Source organism: Malus domestica, chromosome 02 (genome assembly GCF_042453785.1).
Source record: "Malus domestica chromosome 02, GDT2T_hap1".
Lineage (NCBI taxonomy): Eukaryota > Viridiplantae > Streptophyta > Magnoliopsida > Rosales > Rosaceae > Malus > Malus domestica.
Window position 1 is genome coordinate 30,428,686 of NC_091662.1, and position 27,534 is coordinate 30,456,219.

General features: G+C 36.9%; 1 protein-coding gene and 2 long non-coding RNA genes across 7 annotated transcripts in view; 2 read left to right on the top strand and 1 right to left on the bottom strand.

The window, feature by feature from the left end:
- The window catches only part of LOC114821627 (uncharacterized), an 81,576-nt gene extending 54,336 nt beyond the window's left edge, over positions 1-27,240 (bottom strand). The window contains exons 1-2 of the long non-coding RNA XR_011573696.1: positions 27,120-27,240; positions 26,318-26,395 (exon numbers count right to left, since the gene is read on the bottom strand). This is a non-coding gene — a long non-coding RNA (uncharacterized lncRNA). The remainder of the gene's footprint in view (positions 1-26,317; positions 26,396-27,119) is intronic.
- On the top strand, positions 995-3,085 carry LOC103414731 (rust resistance kinase Lr10-like). Its single transcript, XM_029094343.2, has 2 exons — positions 995-1,739; positions 1,887-3,085. Exons 1-2 carry the CDS (start codon positions 1,061-1,063, stop codon positions 3,011-3,013), a joined length of 1,806 nt encoding a protein of 601 aa, XP_028950176.1. The 5' UTR covers positions 995-1,060; the 3' UTR covers positions 3,014-3,085.
- On the top strand, positions 19,268-23,975 carry LOC103418470 (uncharacterized). 5 transcript variants are annotated; one of them, XR_011573684.1, is made up of 8 exons: positions 19,268-19,443; positions 19,536-19,680; positions 19,800-19,939; positions 20,416-20,589; positions 20,676-20,785; positions 21,425-21,497; positions 22,030-22,126; positions 23,893-23,975. It is a non-coding gene; the product is annotated as an uncharacterized lncRNA (long non-coding RNA). The 5 variants fall into 5 exon arrangements; XR_003769254.2 differs by lacking the exon at positions 23,893-23,975 and having other exon boundaries at positions 22,030-22,643; XR_011573687.1 differs by lacking the exon at positions 23,893-23,975 and having other exon boundaries at positions 19,809-19,939; positions 22,030-22,643.
- Positions 27,241-27,534: the final 294 nt, after the last annotated feature.

Consider the following 27,534-nt stretch of genomic DNA (forward strand, 5'->3'; position numbering starts at 1 on the left):
CTTGCTCCAGTCCATGCGGGTGATTGGGCTGAGGGGGGCCGAGTGAGAGGCCTGACTCGAATCGGTGGCCTGAGAGCCTGAGACCAAAAATTATCTTTTTGGATAATGACACGTGGTGCAACGAGAACGATTAAAAATCTTATCCGAAATTACAAATAGAATTATTTTGTATTATTTTATAAAATAAAAAATACTAATATTTTATTGCTTATTGACATGACTATTCAATTACGGGTGGAGATGCAGAAGACAATTATTATTCATTAAAGGTAATTATTGTTCATTGGAGGGGATTGAATATGAAGTTGCACTAGAAGGCCTTTGTCACGGCAATAGGCAATTACTGTTCTAAGGACTTCTATCCTAGAAGAGAGACAAAAACACCAAGTAGTATTATAATATAGGTGGGGTTAAATCACCTTCCGTGAAGTTGCAGATAGAGTAAGGACTTCTATCCTAGAAGAGAGACAAAAACACCAAGTAGTATTATAATATAGGTGGGGTTAAATCACCTTCCGTGAAGTTGCAGATAGAGTAAGGACTTCTATCCTAGAAGAGAGACAAAAACACCAAGTAGTATTATAATATAGGTGGGGTTAAATCACCTTCCGCGAAGCTGCATTAAGGACTTCTATCCTAGAAGAGAGACAAGAACACCAAGTAGTATTATAATATAGGTGGGGTTAAATCACCTTACGTGAAGTTGCAGTAAGGACTTCTATCCTAGAAGAGAGACAAAAACACCAAGTAGGATTATAATATAGGTGGGGTTAAATCACCTTACGTGAAGTTGCAGATAGAGTAAGGACTTCTATCCTAGAAGAGAGACAAAAACACCAAGTAGTATTATAATATAGGTGGGGTTAAATCACCTTCCGTGAAGTTGCAGTAAGGACTTCTATCCTAGAGAAAAGTCGGTCAATGGTGTTTGACACAGTCAGTCAACGATAAAGACAGAATTGTGTAACCATAATTCTCTCTCTATCTCTTTTTCATTAACGGAGGACAGTGTATAATTACTACGTATACATCTCTGCTCAATTATTGAAAAGAAAAATCCATGTGCATTATTTTTATTATTATTATCTCAGAAATGCAGAAATTGATCATCTCTTCCTTCTGCATATTGATACTGGTTTTCTTCAAACTAGTTGAAGCAAGCCAATATGTGTGCGCGAAATCCAACTGTAGCAATGATCAACGCCCGGCTATCCATTTCCCATTGAACATCAGGCGCACACATCATTGTGGAAATTCTGGGCTTGAATGCAATGGGAGATATGGGCAGCAAATACTAATAAAATTATTTGTCAAACACATTGATTACAAGCGTCAGGAAATCCAAGTCTATTCCCCAAGTAACTGCCTGCTGCTAAAGCATGTTGAAATCCCAAACATGCCACCCTCTCCCTTCAACGTGTCAGTCGATGACTACATGAGTACCCTTACCTTATTCAGTTGTCCTACTTCTGTTGCAAGACGAGATACGTATCAAGTCCCCTGCCTCGGCGACCCTGGCAAGAAAACTTATGCCATTCGTTCTTACTATGATTTTGGAACTCTCTTCCAGAATCTACAATCCTGTACAAAAATGTATGATGTTTTATCAGTTCCAATAGCCTATGAATATTATGTTTTTCGTTTCAAATGGTCTATACCAAATTGCAGAAAATGTGGAGAGGGAAAGAAGTGTGGATGGCAGAACAATGAAATTAAATGTCTTCCCTGGAGGAAACCAAGTAAGGATAACATATGTATTCATTGCTAGTTTTAAACATCTTTACATTTATGTCTTAGTAATTATTATTTGAAGGATGTTGTCCAATCCATTTTTACTAGGAATATTACCTGACAGTCTCGTTTAAATTCGCAATGATCTTCTACAGGCAACACATGGAAAAAAGTGGTTACAGGTGGAATCCTGTGTGCTTTGCTTCTTGTTCTACTGACGATTGCAGCATATCGGGTATATAGCGCTGATAGAAAGGAGAAAGAGAGTCGATTAAGAATTGAAAGATTCTTGGAGGACTACAAAGCACTCAAACCAAGCAGGTATTCGTACGCAGATATTAAGAGGATTACAAATCAATTCAAGGACAAGTTGGGCCAAGGAGCCTATGGAACTGTCTTCAAAGGAATGCTCTCTTCTGAATTTTTTATTGCTGTCAAAGTCCTCAACAGTTCCAAGGGAGATGGGGAAGAGTTCGTAAATGAAGTGCGAACGATGGGTCATATCCACCATTTAAACGTGGCTCGCTTGGTTGGATTTTGTGCTGATGGATTTGTACGAGCTCTTGTTTACGAGTTCTTCCCCAATGGTTCCCTGCAGGATTTCATTTCATCTGCAGATAGTAAGAATTCATTTCTTGGTTGGGATAAACTGCAAGATATTGCCCTAGGCATAGCCAAAGGAATTGAATATCTTCACCAGGGATGCGATCTACGAATCCTGCATTTCGACATCAAACCCCATAATGTTTTGCTAGACCAAAACTTCACTCCAAAAATTTCTGATTTTGGTATGGCCAAGTTATGTTCCAAGGATCAAAGCTTGGTGTCCATGACTACAGCTAGGGGGACCATGGGCTACATTGCACCTGAAGTGTTCTCCAGGAATTTCGGAAATGTGTCTTACAAGGCAGATGTCTATAGCTTTGGAATGCTGCTGCTTGAGATGGTAGGAGGAAGGAAGAATATTGGTTCAATCACGGATAACACTACAAATGAAATTTACTATCCACAGTGGATTTATAATCTTCTAGAGGAAGGGGATGACCTACGAATCCACATTGGGGAAGAAGGAGATGGTAAAATTCCAAAGAAACTTGCAATTATAGGGCTATGGTGTATCCAATGGCACCCGTCGGATCGTCCTTCCATGAAAATAGCGGTTCAGATGTTAGAAGGAGGAGGAGAAAGCTTGAGTATGCCGCCTAATCCCTTTGTGCCTACTGGTTCTACAACTAGGAATGCAAGACGCCTAGAGCTAGAAGCTATTGCTGAATTAGAGTAAAATGTATATGCAGATATGTAGACGTATAGATATAGTAATATTTATATTGAATAAGAGGCCGTTTGATAACCATTTCGTTTTCAGCTTTTAATTTTTATTTTTCACTTTTTTGAAAACTAAAAACTAAAATCTTGTTTGGTAAATACTTTTAGTTTAAAAAAATTATGAAGACTGAGAACTAAAATGTGAAAGCTCAAAGGAAGTAGATTAAAAGTAGTTACCAAACAAACTGGAATCTCAATAATAAAAAAAGATTGAATTGCACAATGCAATCCAAACCAATCAAAACATTAAAATAGCAAAAAAAATTAAAATTCTAGTTGATTAGATTCTAAACGTAGTAAAAATGAACAGATCCAATGAAAAAACAAAAAATTCTCAAATAAAAATAGGGATAAAGTAAAATATTTATAAATAGCTCTTTGTCTCTTATGTCATCAATTATTTCTATAGTATATACAGGTTTTTGGAAAAATTAGGTTCTCATCCCTTATTTTCATATTACATTGATTGAAATCTTATTATTTTTCTATTTTAGATCAAGGTCCCTTGACTTATTCCATGTCATCATTTTAGTATTTAAAATATTACACGTCATCATAAACGAAATCTCATCCCTTTCTGCATTTAAGGCAAAATAAACTATATGAGTAAGTTTAAAACAAGGAAAATCCATTTGAACTCCTCCATTCTTCTTCTTCCCTTATGCACATCTGGAATCTACAACACCCCAAACCCAATTTTCTCCATTTTTTCTCCATTCCTGAATTGATCCAATGCATATATGTTGAATAAACCTATTGTGATTAAAATACAAATTAGCATCAATGGTTTTATCGGCTTGTGAGATTTGTGTGGCATAGGCAAGGCAATGCAGGCATTGCTTTCTCAAGGAATCTGGTTGATTCAAACATGCAGAGACTGTAGAGTGAGCGGGCTATGTGAAAATTGTACCATTCTGAAGTCATTTTCTTTTGTTCTTTATATTTTTTTTCTTTTTCTTTTATTATTATATATTAGTCTTGGTTATTCAATGTCTGGTTGGCTACACTTATATCCATGGGTACATTTTTAATCTACATGTTTCGTTCTAATATATCTATTGCTATAATATGTTTTGGTTGGTTCAAATTTGTTTTACATAAATATATGGGTACAAAGTTTTTGGAGAATATTATGTAAAATGGTTTTTAAGGTTGCTGCATTTTACGTTCCCACATATGCATGTCTATAAAACAATGTGGTATGATGTACATTCTTTTCTTTGAGTTTTTAAATGTACCCATGAGTTTTCTTGTAAATTCGTATGTACCCATATGCTATTTATGTTATGGGTACATACATTATTTTTGGTCTAAGTTCAGGATACATTGCTTTTGTATGTATGAATTCATGGGGTACATTATTTCCCTTAATACTACTCAATAAAATTCACAAAAATATGTGTAGTGTGCATGATTTTTTATTGTAGAAATTGTTTGTTTTTTTTAAGTCTCATAATTCATGAAATTTGTACATATATGATCCCATAAATTTTTTAATTTTATTAAATTTCTGTTAGACTTGATCGATTGATTGAATCTCATAATACTAGGATTTTGAATTACATAAATTCTTGGATTTGAATCCCTTAAATGTTGGACTGCAATCAATATTTTAAATTACAGTTTTTTGTTTAAGATATCAAAAAGATGACATGGGAATATAGTAATACTAAAATGCTGAGGTGTACAAAGTCAAGGGACTTTGATCAAAACATAAAAAACAATAAGATTTCAATCTAACAATTGAATTGACTAGGGACCGGAACCAAAATGACCCTAGATTTTTATTGAGTTTAATCTTAATCAAAAAAAGACTTCTTGTATCACAGAAAATACAAGAACCATTATTTGAATGAAATAAAAGCTATGGGATGGAGATATAAATGGATCCTTTTATTCACAATCGGATTATATTTATTTGATACACTGTTGTCAATATGAATGTTGAGAAAAGACTACAAAAGAAAAAACAATTTATAAATATAACTAAAAATTCCAATTTCAATCAATTAGATAATTAGAATTATAAGAAGAAAAAAAACAGAAATCTCAGTTTTCAGTTTAAAAAAAAATGAAAACAAAAACTGAAAACTGAAAACAAAATGGTTATCAAAGCCGTCCAAATAATAGAAGTTTGTTTCCACTCTTTGTTTAAGCATAGATGCCAATTTTTGTTTATCATTTTTTTAACCTCTATTTTTTGTTACAGTAGAAGCCCTAGAAGGAAATCGAGCACTGGACTTACCAAACTCTTAACTTATTTCTACACACCAAGAGCTTGATTTCGGTTCTTATTTATACTATTTAAGCTATAAGCCGTGATAAGAATTAGAGAACTATCATTTGTTGTGAGCTTCAATTGGTTAGCACTTTGTATGTTTTCATTAGAATTTATATTTCACTTAGACTTTCTTATTAAAAAAGGGATCATTTGGTGACTTCACCATGACAGTCCAATTTTATGGGGGCCATGAGTACTCACAAAGGTATTTCAGCCTCCCCCTATATCTACCGTCGCGTGATTCACCATTGCCGGGAATCGAACTCAAGACGTGTTGTATAGAATACAAGCCTAAAATTCGTTTCTAACCACTGAGTCACCCCGCGTTTGATTATATTTCACTTAGACTTATCTTGCGGTATAGCATGTCATCCCCGCCCAAGTTTTTCTGTTCGCATTGAGTTTGGGATACCAAAACTTGCCAAACAAAGTAGATTGATTAGTAAGCGAAGCTAATTATTCGACTAAACATTGTTTAGAATTTTAATTAAAAGAAACAATATGAATCTGTTTTTTTTTTTTTTTTGACAAACTATAACGTTAAGGAGTTAAATTGTTAGTTGTTAAGAGTACAGGGATAGGTGAGGATCGAACCTCCACCAGAGTGCATAGACATTATTGGTTCTACAACTGCGGTAAATCACATAAAACAAAACGTAATACTTTGAGGATGGAAGACACTTCGTGGATAGCGGGCAATCAACACTATCAGTCGCTATCCAAAACTTGGAATTATGTTTATTGTCCGAAGGATTTTTCTTCCATTAAATTGCTAAGGAAGATGAGGATGGGTGGAGTGTCTAAATGTCAAGGTTGATAAGAAAGTGTATGGTGTTCAGCATGCGATTGAGATTTGTTGAGTGGCACAACAAACCACATAAAATTTTCTAAATGATAAGCAATGATAAGCTTGAGTATAATTTTTTACCACGTATTTATCTTTAAAATCATTATAATTAGATTTTCTCTTAATTAATATAGACCGTTAGATTGACCCAAGTTTTTTTCCTCTTTTCTTTCCCCTCGTTTTTTTCTTCTCTGATTTTCCATTCACCGTGTAGCAGTCGTTCTTCCCCAACTAAGTTTCTTATTTTTCTTCACAAAAAAATTGTAGAAAATATTAAGAAAAGAAAAGTCATCAATATCAGACTCGATCAGGTAATCGTTCCAACCTTCCCAGCAACTCTCAGTCTTAACAAGGCACCAAATTTTCTCCGCCACCTAACTCGTCATTCATTCATGGGTGTTTCAAGCTTGGTGAAAATTGATAGAGTTCCATGTGTGTACAGGGATGTGAACATATTGGCCACTCTCTAAGAATGAGTCATTGGAAAAGTTGAAGGAAAGATGTAACCGATGAAATTAATGGATTGGAATTACAATGAAGTCTGTGTTGGTTTATCACAAAGAACCCAGAAACAAAATTTTAAAAGCAAACAATTACAACTTCTCAAATATTATGTAACAAACTTTCAATGAAATGTTGCTCATAATTGAAAAAAGGTTGACGAAGGACGGAGTTGGGATTATTTTAGATGGGGAAGAGTTAAAAGAAGGAAGCACCATTTAATTACTAAAAGTAATTGGAGAAATGGTAATTCAATGGTGGGCGTTTTTAAGGTGTGGACCTTGTGTCACACCCCGATCCCAACATACATTGAGGATCGACACCTGACATGGGGACCTAGGGGACATAAATCTTACGTAAGATACAGAATGAAATACTATAAATAATATCCCAAAATGAATATGATAGTGGGTTCACCCCCTATAAAATATATACAAGTTTGTACATTCACAAAAAAAAAAAAAAAAAAAAACACACACACACACACACAAAACTCTTGCTAGGCCAAGACTTGCCCATGGTTCTCAAAGGAAAGTCCTAAAAGAAATAGTACAATGAAGGATAAAGGGGTAACCTAAACACTCCAAGTCTCTGATCTCTGCACTGCTACCCCCACCGGCTCCTCGTAATCTACCTCAGACCTGTCACTTGTACAAACAGTGCCTACATTGTGGGAATGGTGCACCGGGCAAACAAAAACCCAGATAAGCTGCAAAACTCGTGTGGTAGCCGGCCTGGGACATGGGAGGGGGCCGAGTCTTTCAGAAACCCTTGGGTCATTGATCTTCAAGCTTACATGGATGGGATTGTCTCGACGTTGCTTTAGGAAGTCTCGACAGTCGTGAAAGACGGCTTTCGATCCTTCCACTCCTTCTGTAAGAAGGTGTCTTCCTCCACTCCTTCTGCTTCGGGTTGAAGCAGCTGGGTTGAGAGAAGTCTCATGTTGGTCGCGATTTCGATGAGTAGCTCGCTCCTCAACAGGAATACCCATGTCGAGGGAAAATGAGCCTCTGTGTTGGAGGCACCCAGTTGATGGTTGACTTCCACAGGGGTGATGAGCTCGTGTGTTTTAGTATATCTAGCCTCGTGGAGCATCTCGAAGACCTTTTCATACTGCTCTTGGAGGATCTCATTCTTCATCGCTATCTTGTTGTTCTGAGCCTCCAGCTCATCGACTTTAGCCTGAAGAGCAAACTTCTTTTGTTCCTTCTTTCGTTGTTTCGCACCAGGTGTAAGAGGGGTGTCATTCTGTGTGCCGTGGCTTCCTTCGCTCCCCATGTTAGAGAGGGATGCCTGGTCAAAAGAGAGAGTACGAATGGTGGAAACCAGCTTGGCAAAGCTAAAGAGAGTGGGAATAAGTGTCGTTCCCACAGACGGCGCCAAATGTTGATGCACAAAATCAGTGAGGACTTTGGTACAACAGAAAGTGTTAAGTTTGTGTCCTTCGCTAGATTGGTCCGGTCATTAGTGTGGATAAGTATGTAAATGGATAGGGACAGGGAAGCAAACACAAGATGTATGTGGTTCACCCAGATTGGCTATGTCCATGGAGTGGAAGAGTTCTCATTAATTGTGAAGGGTTTACACAAGTACATAGGTTCAAGCTCTCCTTTAGTGAGTACAAGTGAATGATTTAGTACAAATGACATTAGGAAATATTGTGGGAGAATGATCTCCTTTTATAGAATAGTTTCTAGCTTTGTTCTGACATTGACACGTGTCATGCTGTGATTGGCTTTTGATGTTGACATGTGTCGCATTGTGATTGGCCTCCTGGTTTGAGGGAAACTCTTCTGGGTCCTTGACAGTATAACGTTGACAGGTGCTCAGTAGTTTCGGGATTGGTCAAGTATGGTACAAACAAAGTCACTGAAAACTTCGAAGGAGTCACCCAGACATCCAACGACTTTTCTAAATCAAATCTCAGAGATTCCCAAAACTATCGTTCACAAATACACTAAAAACTAAGGCTAGAGTGACACAGTTTGGCCAAAGCCTACATAAGTAACCAAATAAGAAGTGGCCCCCCCATAGCGGATTAATCAAGTAGAGCCACTCCTGAGAAAGTAACCAAGTAGGTAGTGACCCCATCACGAATTAACCAAGCAGAGTCACTCCTACGAAACTGTTAGGTAGTGATCACCCATCGCGGATTAACTAAGCATGATCACCCCTAAGTACGTATGGCCATACCTAAGAAATAAGGATCGCCCATCGCGGATTAACTAAGCATGATCACCCCTAAGTACGTATGGCCATACCTAAGAAATAAGGATCGCCCATCGCGGATTAACCAAGCACAATCCAAAAATATTATGGGTCCCCTATCGCGGATTAACCAAGCAGGACCATCCATGTACCACTGCTACATGGTGCAGATTCGGTGTCACCTAACCCCGTGACACTAGGGTAACGGTCCTCTACTAGCCCTCACGTTTTTCAAACATTTCAAATATATAATTTAAAACACAATTCATAAACATTTCGAATAGGGAAGTCACATAGTGTTTAATAATGTAGGTCAATGGAAAACTTTAAAAACAATTATTTAGCATAAAACATATTTTAGAAATCCATGCTGTATCCACAAAGTATACTAGCACGGGAGATTTTCAGGGTAATAACTCTATCACATATATTAAAGTCACTCACCTGGAGTCCGCACTAACGCACCCTAGCACGAATATCAAGATGTCACGTACTATCATTTGTAACATCCCACATCAACCAACAGAGAGGGGGTGATGTGTCTTATATGTACATGCCCACCTCTATAGCACGAGGCTTTTTGGGAGCTCATTGGCTTCATATTCCATCGGAACTCCAAAGTTAAGCGAGTTTGGGCGATAGTAGTCCAAGGATGGGTGACCCACTGGAAAGTTCTCGTGTGAGTTCCTAGAAACAAAACCGTGAAGGCGTGGCCAGGGGGGCCAAAGTGGACAATATTGTGTTACGACGGAATTAAGACTGAGATGTGACAGAATGGTATCAGAGCCGCTCTGCCGCGTGGTGCAAGTGTGCCGAAGAGGACATCGAGCCCCTAAGGGGGGTGGATTGTAACATCCCACATCGACCAACGAAGAGGGGGTGATGTGCCTTATATGTACATGCCCACCTTCATTTAGCACGAGGTCTTTTGGGAGCTCACTGGTTCCGGGTTCCATCGGAACTCCGAAGTTAAGCGAGTTCGAGCGAGAGCATTCCCATGATGGGTGACCCACTGGGAAGTTCTTGTGTGAGTTCCCAGAAACAAAACTGTGAGAGCATGGCCGGGGCCCAAAGCGGACAATATCGTGTTATGGCGGAGCCGAGATTGGGATGTGACATCGTCACCTAAGACAAAGTACAAGTCCACATTTAGAGTTCTTCGAGTATTCACATAATCAAAAATTTACATACGCACCCTACAACTAATGAAGAGAAATCGAGACACGTTGACAAAAAGTCAACCGTCGATCAACGGTAGGGTCCACAACCCTACGTAACTTAATCCGTAAGATCCAGCCACTGTATTTGTGATTCATAAGTTCCTAAGGTCCTCAAATCTTACGTACAATAACATACTAAACTTTAGTGACGATCTAATGGTCGAATCATCATTTACTATAATGTTCAAATGACGCAAATTCGTCAATCGGATGTCAAATATGGAATCGGTCATCGAATTTAGCCTAGGAAGATCAAGTGGTGTCTCAAGCCACGCACCACCATGCGCAGCAGTTGGCAACCCAGATTCGTCGAAAAAATCACCTGATTCCAAAATGAATGTCGTGAGACGTGGAGTAAATTGTATACCTGTGAGAAGCCCAATTTGGCCAGGAAGTGGCCTGAAATCACTTTAGACCGTCGGAAACCCTAAAATAGGTGAATCTCGATTAGTCATCTCTGGTATTCCACCGTCCTCAAACTTGTTTAGGGTTCTCAAAAAAATGCTAATGATGATGGTGATTGAAGGAGAACGTTTCAGAAATAGTGAATCGCCGGCGAGGGTTTCACGGAATCGACATGGGTGTTCCTCGTGGAACCAAGACCAAATCTCAACGGTTTTGGCTAGAAATGGATGCTGGGATGTCGTGGTGAGGTTTGGTATTGATGGGAGGTCGAAGAAAGTCAAAAAAATCGACGAAAAAACTGTCGTCGGAGTCACAGGAAACGTGTTAGAAAAATGAGTCGCCGAGTTTGAAACGGGTCGAAGGCTTTTGGGACAGCTACTTAATCTCTCTTCTCTGATTAGTCACTCCACTCACTCTCTCATTTGATTGGTCCAGCCTTCCCACATGGTGGGAGTTCCCTCATATAGTAACCCAAAATTTACTATTTAAATTTGGTATCAAACGTCCGTAACTTTTTTGTTATAGTTCCGATTCACAAACGGCTTTCGCCTACGCGCTCGTATGATCGAATTATACTTGAAAACATTAATTGTGACCTTAAAAAGGTCTACAAGTTTTAAAAGATTAATTACAAAAATTCACACCTTGTAACTATACGATTCAAATTCTAAAATTAACGGAATTAAAATAAACTAAAAATAATGTAAACACGAAATACAGACTTTAATAATGAAATACGTAATTAATAGTGGAATTCTGGGGATGGGATTTCACACCTTGCGTCCGGACCTTGAGTGCGGATCAGAATCCAAAGGTCGTGATCTGACGAGCTCATGTATAGAACAGAGTTGTTGTGACCCAATGCAATTCAAAACTTTTATGTTTTTTTATTTACTGGGTACGTTTTTGTAGGAGGAAAAGGGGAAGTCGAGGGATTCTTTGCGCAATAAAGAGGGAAAGAGAGAAAAGGGGAGCTAAGAGGTTCTTCGCGCGTTAAATTTTTGCTTCTGATTTTGCAACCTAGAAATAAAGTATTTTCTTTATGGTTTATGGTTCAAGAATATAATGGATGCAACCTAAAAATGTTTATTTTTTTATTTTTTACTTTTTTTCTTCTTATGTTGGCTTTTGGTTTATTCTTATAATGCACTATATATTAACTAAATTTATAAACATTTTGTATCTTTGTTGCAGTCAAATTAATCATATGGGTTGGCATGACGAAGTTCGACTGAGACATACAGATGTTTTGCAATCTTAAGTCTAACCTGACACACCCCGACCTCAATATCCAGTGGACACCAAAATTGAGGTGTGATGGCCATCATCCGGATGGGTGACGAAACCATTATATGCATGAAAACATAATTACCCAAACACGTCTTATTAAAATATTGAGTAAATACCATACAAGATAGAATACGTCAGAGCTGTTGCAAAATACCTCAACGTCCGATGTAATCACTGATAGAATTACTGAATCATGTATAAATGGAAAGCTGATAAATACATGTAATTTGAGTGGATACTTACCAGCAGCATGGATACAATATCATCCACCAGTCGTAACTAGTGAAAGTTGGATAATATAATCATGTCATTGCCGAGTAATCTCAAGGCAATGACAAGATGAGAATGTAACTGAGTAATCATATCATTACTAAATAATCTCAAAGTAATGACAAGCTAAGAGTATAACCGTATAATCATGTCATTACCTCGTAATCTCAAAATAATGATAAGCTGAGAGTATAACTGTAGTACCTCTTATTAGTGCAATGCATGATATGAATTCCATCTCACATATATATGCAAGCCATAATCAAACCAATAAACATCCAACAAAAGCCACAATCCTTTTAACATTCGACCACAAGATCAATTTTCATATTTCCCAAACCTAGGTTCCAAAGCATTGTTTCGAATTATTAATACAAGAAACCACCACCACCTCAATCAACTCCTATTCACAAGTGTAAGCAATTACTAAATGCATCACTTTCGACTCTAGTCTTAATTAGATTACTTGGGATACTCACACCATCAGATCCAAGTACTATTTTGATAAACTTTAAATAGCATGGTTAAAATAAATGAAACACTTTTAGAAAATAAGTGAAGATGTTGTTTACAAATATAGATGCATCTGTATATAAAAGCTTTGGCGGTTGATCCGTATACACACTTCCAGAGATATAAGCAAGTTCATTGGAATATACATACATAGTTAATGTATTACAATATAATTAATAAGAAAACAATTGCATCCCTTTCAGATTATATATATATATATATATATATATATATATATAGACACACACATACATACACACAGGCCCTTTATGCAAAGGAATTTCCATTTTTTTTCAAAAAATGGGGATTAGTTGTGGGGCCCACGCTGCATTGAACTTTAACGATCCGAACAGTCTATTTTGTAAGTCTCGATTCATAGATCATCCTTGTAAAAATTCAATTCAATCCGAACCCATTTGCCTATTTAATTATCAAGATAAAATTTTATTGTTTCTTATATAACAAAGTATTCGTTAATTTCTTTGAACTCAATTAGATATCTTAAACATTTCCGATTTGGTTAATATTGTGTAAGGATGATCTATGTGGTGCAACTTGAAAAATAGACGATTACGATCGTTAAAGTTCGATGTGGTGAGAACCCTACAATTAATCTTCATTTTTATAAAAGAATGGGAACCCCTTCCCTTAAAGGTTTCCTATGTATATATTTGTTCTCCAGACATATGCAAAAGGTAATGTAAAACCAATGAGAACTTAAATAGATATTCCATACATAGGACAATTCCATATATGCTTTTTCAACATTTATATCGAAAAGCCAAATTGTTTTGAGGAAATTAATTGTAGCAATGATCCCTTAACTTTTATCTTATTGGAGCAATGGTCTCTCAACTAAAAATTCATAACCATTGGTTCCTTAACTCCACACAACGTGTAGTTATGGTCATTTTCATTAACTCCGTCAGAACTTTTGTTAAAACAAGTAATGTTAGAAGAATCATTGCTACAATTAAGTTAAAGTTGGGGACCATTGCTCTAATTAAATTAAAATTGAGGGATCATTTCTCCAAATTGCTTAAAGTTCAAGGACCATTTCTACAATTTTCTCATCTAGTTTCCCATATTTACCCCATGATTCAGCTTCACATGCATTGCACATGACTCATTTTGAAATTTTTTTTAACGAAATTGATGAAAATGACCATAAATGCACGTTTTGAAGAGTTAAGAGACCAATGGTCGTGGATTTTAGTTGAGGGATCATTGCTCCAATTTAGTTAAAGTTAAGGGACCCTTGCTACAATTTTCTCAAATGTTTTGTATGCGAAAATAGGCATTTGTAAAGTTTGGCTTGTTCATGGCATTATTACTTTAGTCTAAAGTAAGGCTGGAAATGGCACTGTAGAAATGAATAGTGTTCCAATCCGAATTTCAGTTTAATTACAACAATGCCATTGCTCTTTGTGTTGCCTTTAGGTGAGCAGCCCGGCTTGCAGCCAGGCCCAAATGTATTGGTTTTAGCTGAGAAGCCCGGCCCTTAGTCAAGCCCAAAATTTTAAATTACAGTTTTGCCCATACAAAATAACAATCCGATTGTATCGAGAAGGACAATTTTGTCCTTTCAGTTTTGGGTGAGATAGGGGGTAACAGGGTAAGTTTCATTTGCTGTCGTTGAATGAGGGTTTCGAGGATGAGGGCTCTGTGTGTGTGGGTGTGTGAGAGAGAGAGAGAGATAGAGAGAGATAGAGAGGGATATGGCGATGGAAGGAGAGCGAGGGGGAAGGGAAGGGTTCTCGGCACTGTTGCTGCATGTGAATTTCACAAGTGGGAGAGTGGGTATGGTCAGAGAAGACCATATAGGTCGTTGGGATTTCAGGGAAACGGGGTAGGGGTCATGAATGAACCCTGCTGAGAGTGGGTACTGGATCTTGCGCTGCATGCCTCAAATCAAAGATAAGTTCGTTTTTTTTATTGTATTTTTTATGGTAGCTTAGCTTTTGGAATTGTTTAGTATGTTAGGTCCGATTTTGGGGGATTTATCTTTTTAGAGAGAGAGATGGACAGGGAGATAGAGATAGAGAGAGAGAGAGAGAGAGAGAGAGAGAGAGAGATGAGGAAGCATGACTGTGTGCAATTTTTTATGTTAATTAATGGGTTGGTGCGCAGGGTGAGTGACAGAGTGACAGAGTGAAGGAGGGACGTGTGGGAGGGTATGAGTTTTCAGTTCTTTCTTTTGATTCAACAGGTTATACACTGTTTGAAAAACCTTTTTTTTATTATTTTGTTCTCGTTTGCTTTGTTAAAACCATCATTTGAATTTTTGGGTTTCATTGTGCTTATTTCTCTGCTTCTTCATAATTTGCTGGTGTTTGCTTCTCATCCCTCTGTTGGTAGATCTTTTTCTCATTTCTTGGTTCCTTATGTATTCTTTGGTACAAATCTGTTTACTTTTTGGCTGTGTGATAATCTTAGCAGGTGAACTATATGAACGTTTTTTTGAAACGAGTTAAGAAGATCCAGCTGAAAAGAGCATACAAGATAGAGAACTGGTATGCTGCTCGCCAGGGAAAGGCTGCTGGAAAGGTTGAGACGGATGCCTCTTTCAGAAACCAGGTCAGTTTCCTGCTGCTCGGCGTCTTAATGTATCCAAATTGTTTATCTTTTGATGAAATTAGCTGGCTATATTTTCTATTTTATTTATCTGCATATTATTTTGGTTTGTTGAAATTTTGACTATAGTCATTGTCACATGGGCGCCTAGCCCAACCCAAATTAGTTGAGGATATTTAAATCTTCACCATGGTATTATAGTACTCACTCACAGTTGTGAATACTAAGGTGCATGCATGGCATGAAGAAGTGGACCGTGCACGCCAAGGTCAGAGGGATGCAGAAGGCAAGCTTTTTTCTTTGGAGGTAAGTATCCTTTGTTTATTGCCCAACAGTGTTGTTATTATCAATTTGTAGCTTTGCGTTCTGAATTTTTTGCTTTGTCAAACAACCTTCTTGAAATGCTCGATTTCAAGCCGAAGTCCAAAAAATGAAAGTTGAGATGGCTTCCATGAAGAGGGATGTAGAGCATTACTCGCGCTAGGTGAAATCTGCTTCCTCTCTTTTCGTATATCTTCATATGAAGAGTTTTACTAAGTTATATTGAGAACTATGTTATTTATAGGTTATATTTTCCATTTTGCAGGAACACATGGAGCTAAGGAAGAGCTATCGTGAACTCACTGATCTACTGGTAATGTCACTCAAACTGCTTTATTTGTGCATGCTGCTACTATGCGCTTGAATGCATTTTATTACTGGCGGGATGCGAAGAAAGCTAGATATATGTGCTGGATCGCTTGATTAATGTTAGGGTTTTAACAACTAATTGTTAGCAGCTAGAAGCCCTGGTTAGATTAATGCTAATTTGATTTTCCTTACAGTACTTGAGTGCCAGTTTCATATTGTTTGTTCCCTGTTGGATACCTGCTGTACAGTTTCATTTCTGTTTCTTCATAACTTTCTTGGCCCTGGGATATATGCATATTGAGTACAATGAATATCCATTGTTCTCTAACTGTTGGGCTTTACTATCTTTGTAGCAGCCTGCCTAACATTTTTTAGGCTCTACACTCTACCATCCAATTTATGAAAAATTCAAAGATTGGACGATATTGATTGCAGAAATGAAAAAAATACTATGATATTAGAAAGGTGAATGTAATTGTGTTAGAATAAGCGTCTAGCATGATGGGTAATATTTTAAGTTTGTATTTCTAAAATTTTTTCGTTCTGGAGTATGATTTACCTCAATTGTTTTGTACTTTAATCTTTACTAATTTTCATTGTGGAGTATGATTTGCCTCAACTAACAACTTTTCATTGTTTAACTTTTTCCTCCCTTAGATAGTTGCATATGTTTGATTTGTTAATCTGCTTCTTACACATGTTGTTTCCTAATGGTGTAGGTGGGTTGTCGGATGCATGTGCAGATTACTTGAATAGACGAAGCTAAGAATGACTTAGTATTAAGTGAGACAGAAGCTTGGGTCAGTTGGATTTTGACATTTGATTTATTCATGTTTTTTGTTGCTTGCAATGTTCTCGCATTGTTTGTTCTGAGATTCTGTGATCTTATTTTTCATAGGAACTGACATTGGTTTGCCATATAATGTTTCAGGAACTAATACAACAACTAATCACCTTGCTTAGCTCTCAAGACACATACTTAACAGGTTAACAAACACTAACCTATAAACTGATCTGCTAAGCTGGACCATTAACCTCTGTTTATATCCCTGCCACTCATCTTTTGGCACTTATCAATAGCAAAATCTAGAGTTGTTGAAACCCCAATTTTAATGAATATTATTTTTAGTTGATAATTAAAATTAATTGATGATTAATCTATTCCATTGTGCATTATTTTATCGCCAAATACTTTGAATATTCATTAGCAAAAGATATAGGGTTCACTATTTAATGAATAGAATTTTGATGGTGGATTGCATTTCCTGAGTTATAAATGTGGTGAATCCATTATTTACTAGCTGAATAATCATAATGTTTTGGCCACTTACCTTGAATTTTGTTCAAATTGAAGAAGTCACATGTTTCTTTCTGTTGTTGAGGTAATCTCTCTGTTGAAAGCTTCTATTTCTTTTTTTTTTTTCTTTTTTTCATTTGGGTAGATTTTTTTTTTTATGGATTTATGTATTTTTTTTCCAGAGAATTCGAAATGAAATAAGAATAGCGGATTGAGCATAAACAAATTGATGAAATTTTTATTTGAGTGTTTGTGTTAGTCCTTTTTTGATTTGTTGAGGTTTGGAATTATTTGAGTTTTTTTTGCTGTTAGTACTATGAAGGATGCTTGGCAATCGCGAAATGGGGGCTACCTCTTTGGAAAGAGAAGTCTCGCTATCCAACCTCTCATGAATTACAAACAGGGTGATTTCTTGCTGAAAAACCACTGAACCAGTAGAACTTTCCTCGGTTCTTCAATTCGATTCGAATAATTTTTTTACCCAGAAAAGCCAGCGTTTCCTGGTGGGTTTTACAGCTTTCTCAATGTTTTTGTGATTTTGGATTTGCAAATTTGTTTTCTGTTCAAATTTCCTTTTGTGATTTTGGAGGTTTTGTTTATCGATTCTCTCACTCATCTCTCAGCTCTCTCTCACTTTTGAGGTACATGCCGTTGGATTCCGTTTGCTGCTGCTGATCTGTAGGTAAAGCTTCAATTACCATATAAAGTTTACATTTTTCATGATTTCTTGAATTTGGGTTTTAAACAAAGGAAATATTGCTAGATTCTTATCTTATGTGCAAATTACTGGCTATTTGGATTGGTGCCTGAGATTTAGAGAATGCCTCGCAGCTTTAATTTCTTTTTCCTTCATTATTACTGTTTTCAAAATTTTTATTGCTGGGTATTGATAATTTGTAGTATGTGAGGGCTTCAATATGTTGGAATTTTGAATGGTTATTGCTTCATCGGAATTTGGGTGGTCCAAATTTTGAATTAGAAGAAACCCATTTGATTAATATTTTTGGTGGATTGGTTCTCTGTGTTTTCCTTGCTATTTCTCCCCCAGTTGGAAATTGGAAGCCCCAACTTTGAGCTCAGAGCTTGAATTTCTCAATCGTTCGTTTCTCTGCACTCTCATCAATCACTCTTGATCCTCTATCTAAAGAACTGGGTAATTTTCCAGCTCTATCAAGTAATACTCCATTTAATTGCTTAATTGAGGTTTTTTGTTTCTCTTTTTCGCTCTTTCATCAGTTCATTGACTTTGATGTTGAGCTTAAGTAAATGGGAGATCATTAATTGGCATTGTTCAAGATATAATTCTGTGTTTTTGGATTTGTGAAACGATTTGCCTAATGATGATAGTGGTTAAAATAAATTTTTCGTTATGAAAGAGAACATTGTTCTTCATTTGCCTACGGTTTTAACTACAAAGTTAAACTACTATGCTTTTGTTCAATTGACTGCAACTCATGCCGCAGTTTGCTTCACAAACCTCTACGGTTAGCTTCCATACAGTATGTTGCAAGTTTGAGGATATCTTTACATCTTAATTTTTGCTCTCTCTGGTTGCTTCAAGTTTGTAATTTTACGTGTTACATTGCTACTTGATTTGATTATAAAAATGCAAAACAAAATCCGTTTTGCTTTTATTCAACTTAAATGTATCCTTTTGTTTGTTCATAATTGTGTTGAATTTATTCAACTTAAATGTGTTTTATTCATCTATTTACGCTTAAAACAACTGGTTCCCCTAGCAATGCGCGGGCCTAATTTCTAGTACATATACTAAAAGCCAGCAGAAAATTACTGTTCATCATGGGAGATAGAGCACTGTTCATTAACAGTGAAAGGGCGAAAATGCCCTCGGTTTCTTCTTTACTTCACGTACTGTTTACGAATTGCTACAGTATAAAGTCCGTTTTGTCCTTCCTGTCCACACATCTTTCATCGTCCGTTTCTCTTGCTTCGACCGTATCTTTTTTGCTTTACCTTTCCTCTTCATTTTTCGCATTCGTTAGGCTGCGATTTTCGGAGGTGGATTGTTTGCCCTCCCATTTCCATGCTCTCCCCATGCCTATGTGGTCACAGTTAAACCACGTCAATATTTTATATTAATTTTTTATAAAAATAATAAAACAAAAAGTAATAAGAATATAAAATATTGACGTGGCTTAACGTGGTCCGTGATCACAGTAGGCATGGAAATGGTCCGCGACTTTCTCCCTTTTCGCCAGCCCCTCTTTTGCTCTCAAATCCTTGCTCTTTCTTTTGCAAAATAGTCTCAGAAGAGATCCTGGGTTTATCGAATCCTTTGTTGTTCGGCGTTTTGTTCTCATCTTGTGATCGTCGGGTCAGCAGCTTTAAGGTAAGTTTGTTTTTAATGATTTATCCTCATTTTACGATGTCTGGGCTAACAAATTTAAGATCTTTATTTTTCTTTTTGCTGCGGATCTGCAGGTTTTGACAAGTTTTTTGTGAAATTGGTGCTGTCAGTGGGTGTTAACATCAGGTACCCATGTTCAGTTTTTCGTTTTGATTTGAAGGAATTTCTTGCGCAGAAGTGCTAGGGTTTCTTGGTGAGTTCTTCGGGTTGTGCATATGGGTAATTTTCTTTTCGGTTTAACCCGCTGCTTCTGCTGCTCTCTCTCTTTCTCTCATCCCTGCCTGCTCCTCTCCAATTGTTTGCTGTTCTTAAATATTGTGTTCATTGCCTGATACAAGGAGCTGCAGCAATCTGTTTTATCCTACACGGGACAACGAGGCAATGGCGTGACAACAGGTGAGCTTGGATATCCAAAGAAAGAGAACAGTTGGTTCATCTGCTGGAGTCTGAAGCTCAGAGAAGTGGAGGAAAATTGCAGGTGTGCGAGAAATTTTATTTTGCTGATAGGACTCCTTATTTACGGATGCATTTTGAAATAATTGAAAAGTTGGATTTGAGTTAACAGCTATAAAAATGTAGACATGATTGCTGAGATTATGCTATGAAAGTGGAATAAAAAAATGGTAGTTTATAATATTGCGTACCAATTTTTTTCTCTCTTTTTTACCAAATGATAAGGGTGGTGGCTCAGGCCGCCCCCCCTACGCGTCCCCACTCTTCGACAAGTTGAAATCATGGTGATAGTTTATGGGCTGTGGTCTTGGGATTCTGCAAATAGATTAAAAAACAGACACTTAACTATCTTGTTATTAAACATTTCTGCATCATTCAGTTGCTCTTGATTTTCGTCTTTTAAGCGATCTTATTTCTGCGATCTGACTTGAGGAGGGTTTTTAGACCTATGGTTGTGGGTGTTTTGTCTGACCCCATTAAATTGGTTTCCGAGATTTGTAGACTTGCGATCGGCAGTCAAACATTTTGTGATTCTTGCTTTTTTTCCGACTGGGATTGACGAATTTTGGCCGAATCTGTTTCCTGTTTTCTTCTCTGTTTGAGCGGCCGCTGCCTTTCGGTCGTTGAGCGCCGGCAGTCTTTAGATCTTTGGCAAATCAATTTAATACAACCGAGGTATGTTTTATAACTGCTGTCTTTCAATTTTTGTTCTGTATTTTTGTTAATTTGGATGAAGCTCTAATAATTTTGTTTTGGATCAGTTGTGGTCCTCTGTTAGGATTTTCCTGGCTAAGAGGGTATTTGCGTTTTTGTTGCTTGGTTGGTCGATCACAGATTTACGAACAGCTGTGGTGGTCCTGTTATTTTTTTGGTATGTTTTTTCTCCTTTTTGGTTTTTTCCCGGTTTGAGCACCCATTCATGAAGAATTAAAATGTGTTTATAGTTTTTCAGGAGAGATTAGAAAAGTGATTTCAATTTGGGAAAATTTAATGTTGGTTAAAATTTGTCTATAATTTTTGGGAAGGAATGAGAGGACCCATTGAAGTATGTGTTGTGATTATTTTTTATTCATATTTTTAACAAATTGGGCATGAATTGGTAGGTTAACTGTGTGTGTTTATTATTTGAATCGGCCATGTTTGTCTTTCTATGGTTCTAAAAAATTTGTAAAGGCTGTTAACTTGGAAGAAAATGGGATCGAGGGTGAGGGGAAAACGGCAGAGAAAGCATGGAAGAGAGATTTGGGATTAGGGGTAGGAAAACAGATGAAAAGAATATGATAGAGGAATGAGTTCAGTTCATTTTCACTATTTTTTTTAACTGATTTGGATTTTGTTTGGGTTTGAGGCCATCATTGGCGTTAAGACGTTTATTATCAGATCGTGTGTGTTTTTTGCTAACTTTTATTGGTCATTTTTATGTTGTTCTTATGATTTTGTGTGGTAGGGTTTCTGAATTTTATCGTTATTCATTTGGTTTTTTGTGTGTGTTGGTTTGTTTATTTTGCAGGTTGTGTTTGTGCTGGGACAACATTTTCCACCTTCTGTTTGCACTGGGATGATTGCGTTTTAAAACTGTTGGGGTGAGATTTACATATGGAATCATTCCATTTTTTTTCTTCCAAATATGTGCATTTAGTTCTTTTTATTTTAAATTTTAAAAATTAAATCGTTATTTGAGTAAAATGTTTTATTAATTTATGTTATGTGTTGTGATCAGGAATTCTGTTGGATTTGCAAATTTTGGTTTGATGAGAGAGATGAGGAGTTTTTTTTGTTTGAATTTTTTATTGGACCGATTTTCAATTGGATTGCATTCTGCCTTTTTGCACCATTCTTATGCAAGCAATTCATTGTTTTAAATACAATTTGAAGAGAGCTGGGTTGCGGGTTGGATATAAAATGTTAAGGTGAGATAAAATCGAGATACCAAGGGTGGAAGAATGATTCAGAATTGGGGGAGGAAAACAGAGGGAAGATGGAAGAGTATAAGAGAAGGATAGGGTTGACCTCATTTAGAGTTTTTATTTACTTTTTTTTTTATTATTTATAAATTGATTCAGGACTAGCATATCATTTCTAAATTTCTAACATTTTTGTTTAATTTGACTCCAGTTGATGGAAAACAGAGCTCTTACTCCTATCAATCAGTTGGTCCCGTACATAAATGCAGAAAAATCAAGGTTCGAGTTTGCAGAGTATGCAGACCAAGGTTTCCTGAAACTACTGGTGCTGTCACGCCCCAATCCCGACCTATGTCCAGGATCGACACGTGACGTTAACAAATACCCATATCTCTAACATACCCCGCCTCCGGAATATGGGCAAAGCACAACTGCGTAATAATTTTTCGTATACTTTATGGCTGCATCTAACATCCTCGTTAGATTATCATACCTTATGGCTACATCTAACATCCTTGTTAGACTGCCTACGTACTCTCAAAAGGGATCAAACCATTCGTAGTTCACCACACTCCAATCCACAAAAATTTGCACATGCACTGATTATAAAATGGAACTGCACCTATAGAAACCTAATCATAACCCGTGGGCGATTTGCTCCCACATAAGAAAGACGTCCACAGTACCATGAAATACTTCCACATCTTTCCTTCCCATTTACACAATATTTTATTTCACCTCCCTGATAAATATAGCATTTACATTACATGTGGCAGACAAATTTGCATATTCAACTATAATAAAATACAATCTTAGTAGGAAAAACCTACAAGACCACCACTCGTTTGAGCCAAACTTTAGCTTAGCACTCAACTGGTGCTCACACCATGTGAGTGCACGATCCTTTAAGATGGATGCGATGGTTCTCTTTTGAGATTAATTTTGTTACAGGTATAACATAGTTGGCAACCGTTTAGAAATAGATGCCTCATGTTCAAAACTCTCATTACCAAATGTTCTAACAAGTTAGTAGAGAAGGTAAAAGAACCCAAATGGCGAGAAATAGTGTCCTGATGAAACAAAAGATGTAACCCTCATTCAAGCACGAACATCATTTCCTTGAGAATCTGCGATTTCTTCCCTCATTTGGTCAATATAGCTTGTATTCCAACTGCAACTTACTAATAGCATTTGTTCTCTCCTCGAATGAAACCATAACCAGCCATTTTAAATAAAGCTGAACAGTTTCACGTTGGGAAAATAAAGATTATAACATACAGGTTTTGGATTAGATTCCCAAACCAACAGAAAATTAAGATAGGAATCTATTTTGGGTTAACTGAGGTATGAGTGGTATACAAATGAGAAATTCCCTACAAAAGTCAATAAAACCAGTTACATAACATGTTGAATATAATACAACATGAAATAAGAAGCACCACTTGTTTATCTGACTTTTTATACATGTATTTTCCTAAGGGATAAAAACGTGCGGGTTTTGGGATCAATCTGAAGAGGGCTTCACCACGAATACATAGCCTTTGACCGTGCATGATTTCGTTGCCGTATGAGAAAGTTATCATTTTTTTTTTTTGTGAAGAAGAATTAAGGGGGAGAAGAACAGCTGCCCCCTCTGTTTCTGCATCTGCCCAGCGGGGAAAGAAAAAGAAGAGAAGCCCTTGGCTTCTAGAATACTCCCTCCCCAAAATTACAATTTTGCTCTCTAACTTTGATTGTTTATATCTTATTCGTTATAACTCTGTTTCACGAACAGCTTTTGCTTACATGCTCACATAGTCGTCATCTATTTAAATATATCAAGAAATACAATAAAATACATCCTCGTATAAGTATGTTAACCAATTAGGGCACTTTCGTCATTTCCACTTATCGATAGATTTTAACACGTTAATTATAATAATGTCCGGAAACAGCTTTAAAATTTCCAAATTCTATTTCCATAACCATAAATCGATTTATTAATTTTTCAGGGTATCACAGGTGCATATTCAGGCTTGCATTGTATATTACTTTCCTATTAAAAATTTGTTTGGAATTTGCTTTTCCCACAAAGGAGAAGAGCTGACAGTTACGCTGTGGGCAGATGTTGCTCGAAGTATTGCTTCTTTATCCATTGAATCATTGTCTCTGCCGATCTTTGCGGTTTTCACAAGTTTAAAGGTCAAGCTGTACCTAGGTGTTTGACTTAATTAAAAACTAATCTATTTATTTCGGAGGCGGAGCAAAATGCTATCTGTCTTACCCCTCTTGGTGATCTTAGTCGGAAAGATCGGCTAGTTTGGGATGTGAGTAAGAATGGGCAGTACTCGGTTCGATCGGGCTATCATTGGCTGCAATCTAGGTCTGTTGGGTTCAGGGATCAACGCCAGCTTGGTGCTTGCTTAGTTCCGAGGCATTTGTGGCGCATGGTTTGGTAGTTGAGTGGGCCTCATAAGCTCCGTCATTTCTTTTGGTTATCTTTGCATAATGCATTACCGTCATTTCTTTTGGTCCGTGACCAGGCATGAGGAGAGCATGGAAATGAGAGGGCAGACAATCCACCTCCGCGACTTTCTCCCTTTTCGCCAGCCCCTCTTTTGCTCTCAAATCCTTGCTCTTTCTTTTGCAAAATAGTCTCAGAAGAGATCCTGGGTTTATCGAATCCTTTGTTGTTCGGCGTTTTGTTCTCATCTTGCGATCGTCGGGGTAGCAGCTTTAAGGTAAGTTTGTTTTTAATGATTTATCCTCATTTTACTAAACTATTTATGGTAACTTAGTATGGTAACTTAACTAAGTAAGTTTGCTTTTAGCCCAAGGGTTGGAGATGGTCTTAGTATGGTAACTTAACTATTTAATTCCATCTCATTAAACTAAAAAAAACAATTACATAAAAATAAGGGAAACCTTGTCCAGAGAGACCTGAGAAAGTCCACCCCTAAGGACTTTGCGCCAGCACCCAGCGTATTTATCTACTCAAGTGAACAGTAATAGACTGGAGTGAACAGTAATAGGCCAAGGCATCTCCACCCCTAAAAAAATGCGCTGGCACCCAGTGCATTTATTTGGTGTGTTTTTTTTTTAAAGTTTATTTCAGATAAGATTTTTAACCAATTTCGGATAAAATTTCAAATAAACTTAAAAAAAAACACTCTAAAATAAAATTACATACTCATCAAATAAACTTAAAAAAACACACTAAAATAAAATTACATAAACTCATCAAATAAATTAAGGATGAGCTTTTTGGTATTTTTTTTTCACACAAAAAGTATATGAAAGCTTTGGTAGAAGGTCTAGAAAATATTGAAATGTGGTGTAAGGTGGAAGATGAGGGTTAGGTATTTATAGAAAAAAAATAATAACTTTTTTAAAATTTTACTGTATTTTAAAAAAAAATCTGTATTTTTTTATATTTTTAATTAATTTTAATGTAGTTAATTAATTTGGACCGTTGGATTTGAAAAATATTCAAATCCAATAGCCCAGGATCGGCCACGTGGCCAACGCCAGCAAATGGCCCAGCTTCTTGGTCAGCCTGTTTTGTGCTGGCCCAGAGACCAGTTTGGGCTGGGTGCCAGTCTGTTTTGTGGGCTGGAGTGAATGGACAGGGTCCCAGCCTGTTTTTTGTGCTGAGTGCTGGCCTAATCCACCACCGGTGGACTTGCTCTGAGAGAAAGTGACGACTTCTCCTCTCATTCCACTCCATACTTGATCTCTAAAGTCCATTTGGCATGTAATTGATGTTCAATTTCAAATTTAGTGGTAGCAATTAGCAAAGCTAATGAAAGAATCAAATAAAATGAAAGAAAAAGCATCATGAAATAAATCAAGATGAAGAATGAAATTTTGGCAACTCGCCATTCTCTTCTTTTATATAAAAGATACATCCTATTTGTAGTGAAAACAGGTCCCGACAAACCCAGTTATCCTCAAGAAGTATTTTGTATGACTTTAAAAACATAATCCGTGAAATTATCTCTTGGCTGAGAACAACAACAAATCTTCATGCATAGCTTGTACAGAAAGACATCAGGCATACAAAAGAACACGCAAGCATAAAATAAACGACGCAGGGAAAACCAAAAATACTATAGAACACGTCGCTGTCAAAAGAACATGAATAAATGAAAATTACAAAACAAAGAAGTGATGAGAAACCAAAGTACCCATTTCATAATCTAGTTGCTTTTTAGTTTGCTTGCCATTTTTAGTTCTTCAATTTAGAGAGAAACGATAATTCAGCACATGAATAAAGTGAAAACGTAAAAGATATGTGGGATAAGCTGACAGCCATCCCTGAGTAATGCATTCACTTATGAACCCCAAACACAACGAAACAAAAATTCACACACATGAACTACAGCTCCGCTATGTAACAAGAATTAAAAGCATCTCAAGACAAAATGGCAAACTATAAGAGCACTGTAAAAGTAAAATTGCAAGAAATCTAATACTTGGAGGGCAAGTACTACTCAGACGAAAATGAAAGATTGAACTACCTCGCGTGGAACTGTGCCTTGGTTTTTTCCCATGCTTACAGGAAGCTTTGCACTGAGCTCTTATAGCCCAAATTTTCTCTGAAAGAAAAAAACACAATTTTGAAATAAGATTTTCATATTATACCTTAAAGAGAAGAATTAGAAAACAAAAAAGAGAACAATGAGTACTATTCATCATATATTGTTAGAGTGTGTGGTCCTTTGGTCCAATGGTCCTGCAGCCATATTTACTTTATAACTCTTTCTTTTAGTCTAAAAAACATCTTGGATCTCAAATTAATATGAATACGGATTCATACGCATGCATTGCATTACAACCACAATGCAATATCTCATTAGAAATCCCCACACAAAATTTTTTTATTTCTACTTTGATTTTAGTTTATATTTTTTCTAAAGCACGAGGGAGCTAATTTTTTTTTAAATTTTTTTTATTCCAATAATGTTATAGGGTTGAAAGGATATTATCAATTTAATTGATTGTATTTGATTGGTGGAACTTCTATATCTATATTTCAGTTTTTCAAATTCAGCACTGGGAGAGTCATTCATAAAATGTTTGACAGTGAGATTACCTCCATGGATTATGCTCACAATGGACAGCTCATTTTCCGCAGTGATGGGACAATATATTTCAGTCATTCGCCATTCAATCAATTCAAACCGAGGAACAAGCAACATCAAGAAGAGGATCTGCCATGTCAGGATCACTGTCGTCCAATTAATACAAAAAATCTAGATAAAAACGATCAATTTACATAAAAGCCTTTCATTTTCTCAGCAACCAAGCAAAAGAAAATACCTATCCGTTAAACACTCGATTTGGGAGTAAATGTTGCTGAAACTGGACTTCAATCCCCTCAACCGCAACAACCGAATCGAGGTGTGCAAGTCATTGAAAAACTCACCCAAGATTTCAAAATCTGCATAAATAAATAAATAAGCACATAAATTAGCCAACCCTGTTATGATCCCACATCGGGTACACAAGAAATTGTGTAGTGGTACTTAAGTGCAAGGGGTCCTCCCACCTATTGGACTAGTTTTTTGGATTGGGCTCTTCCCTTGGGCTTGAGTACCTAACATTGGTATCAGAGCCTAGGTTCCCGACGCTGCGGGACTTGGCGAGTGGTGCAGCCTCGTGGTGCCGCCTTGAGAGTATGGGCTCCTAAGGGTCTTGGCGACGGGCAAGGTATGAAATGCCGATATTATCGCGA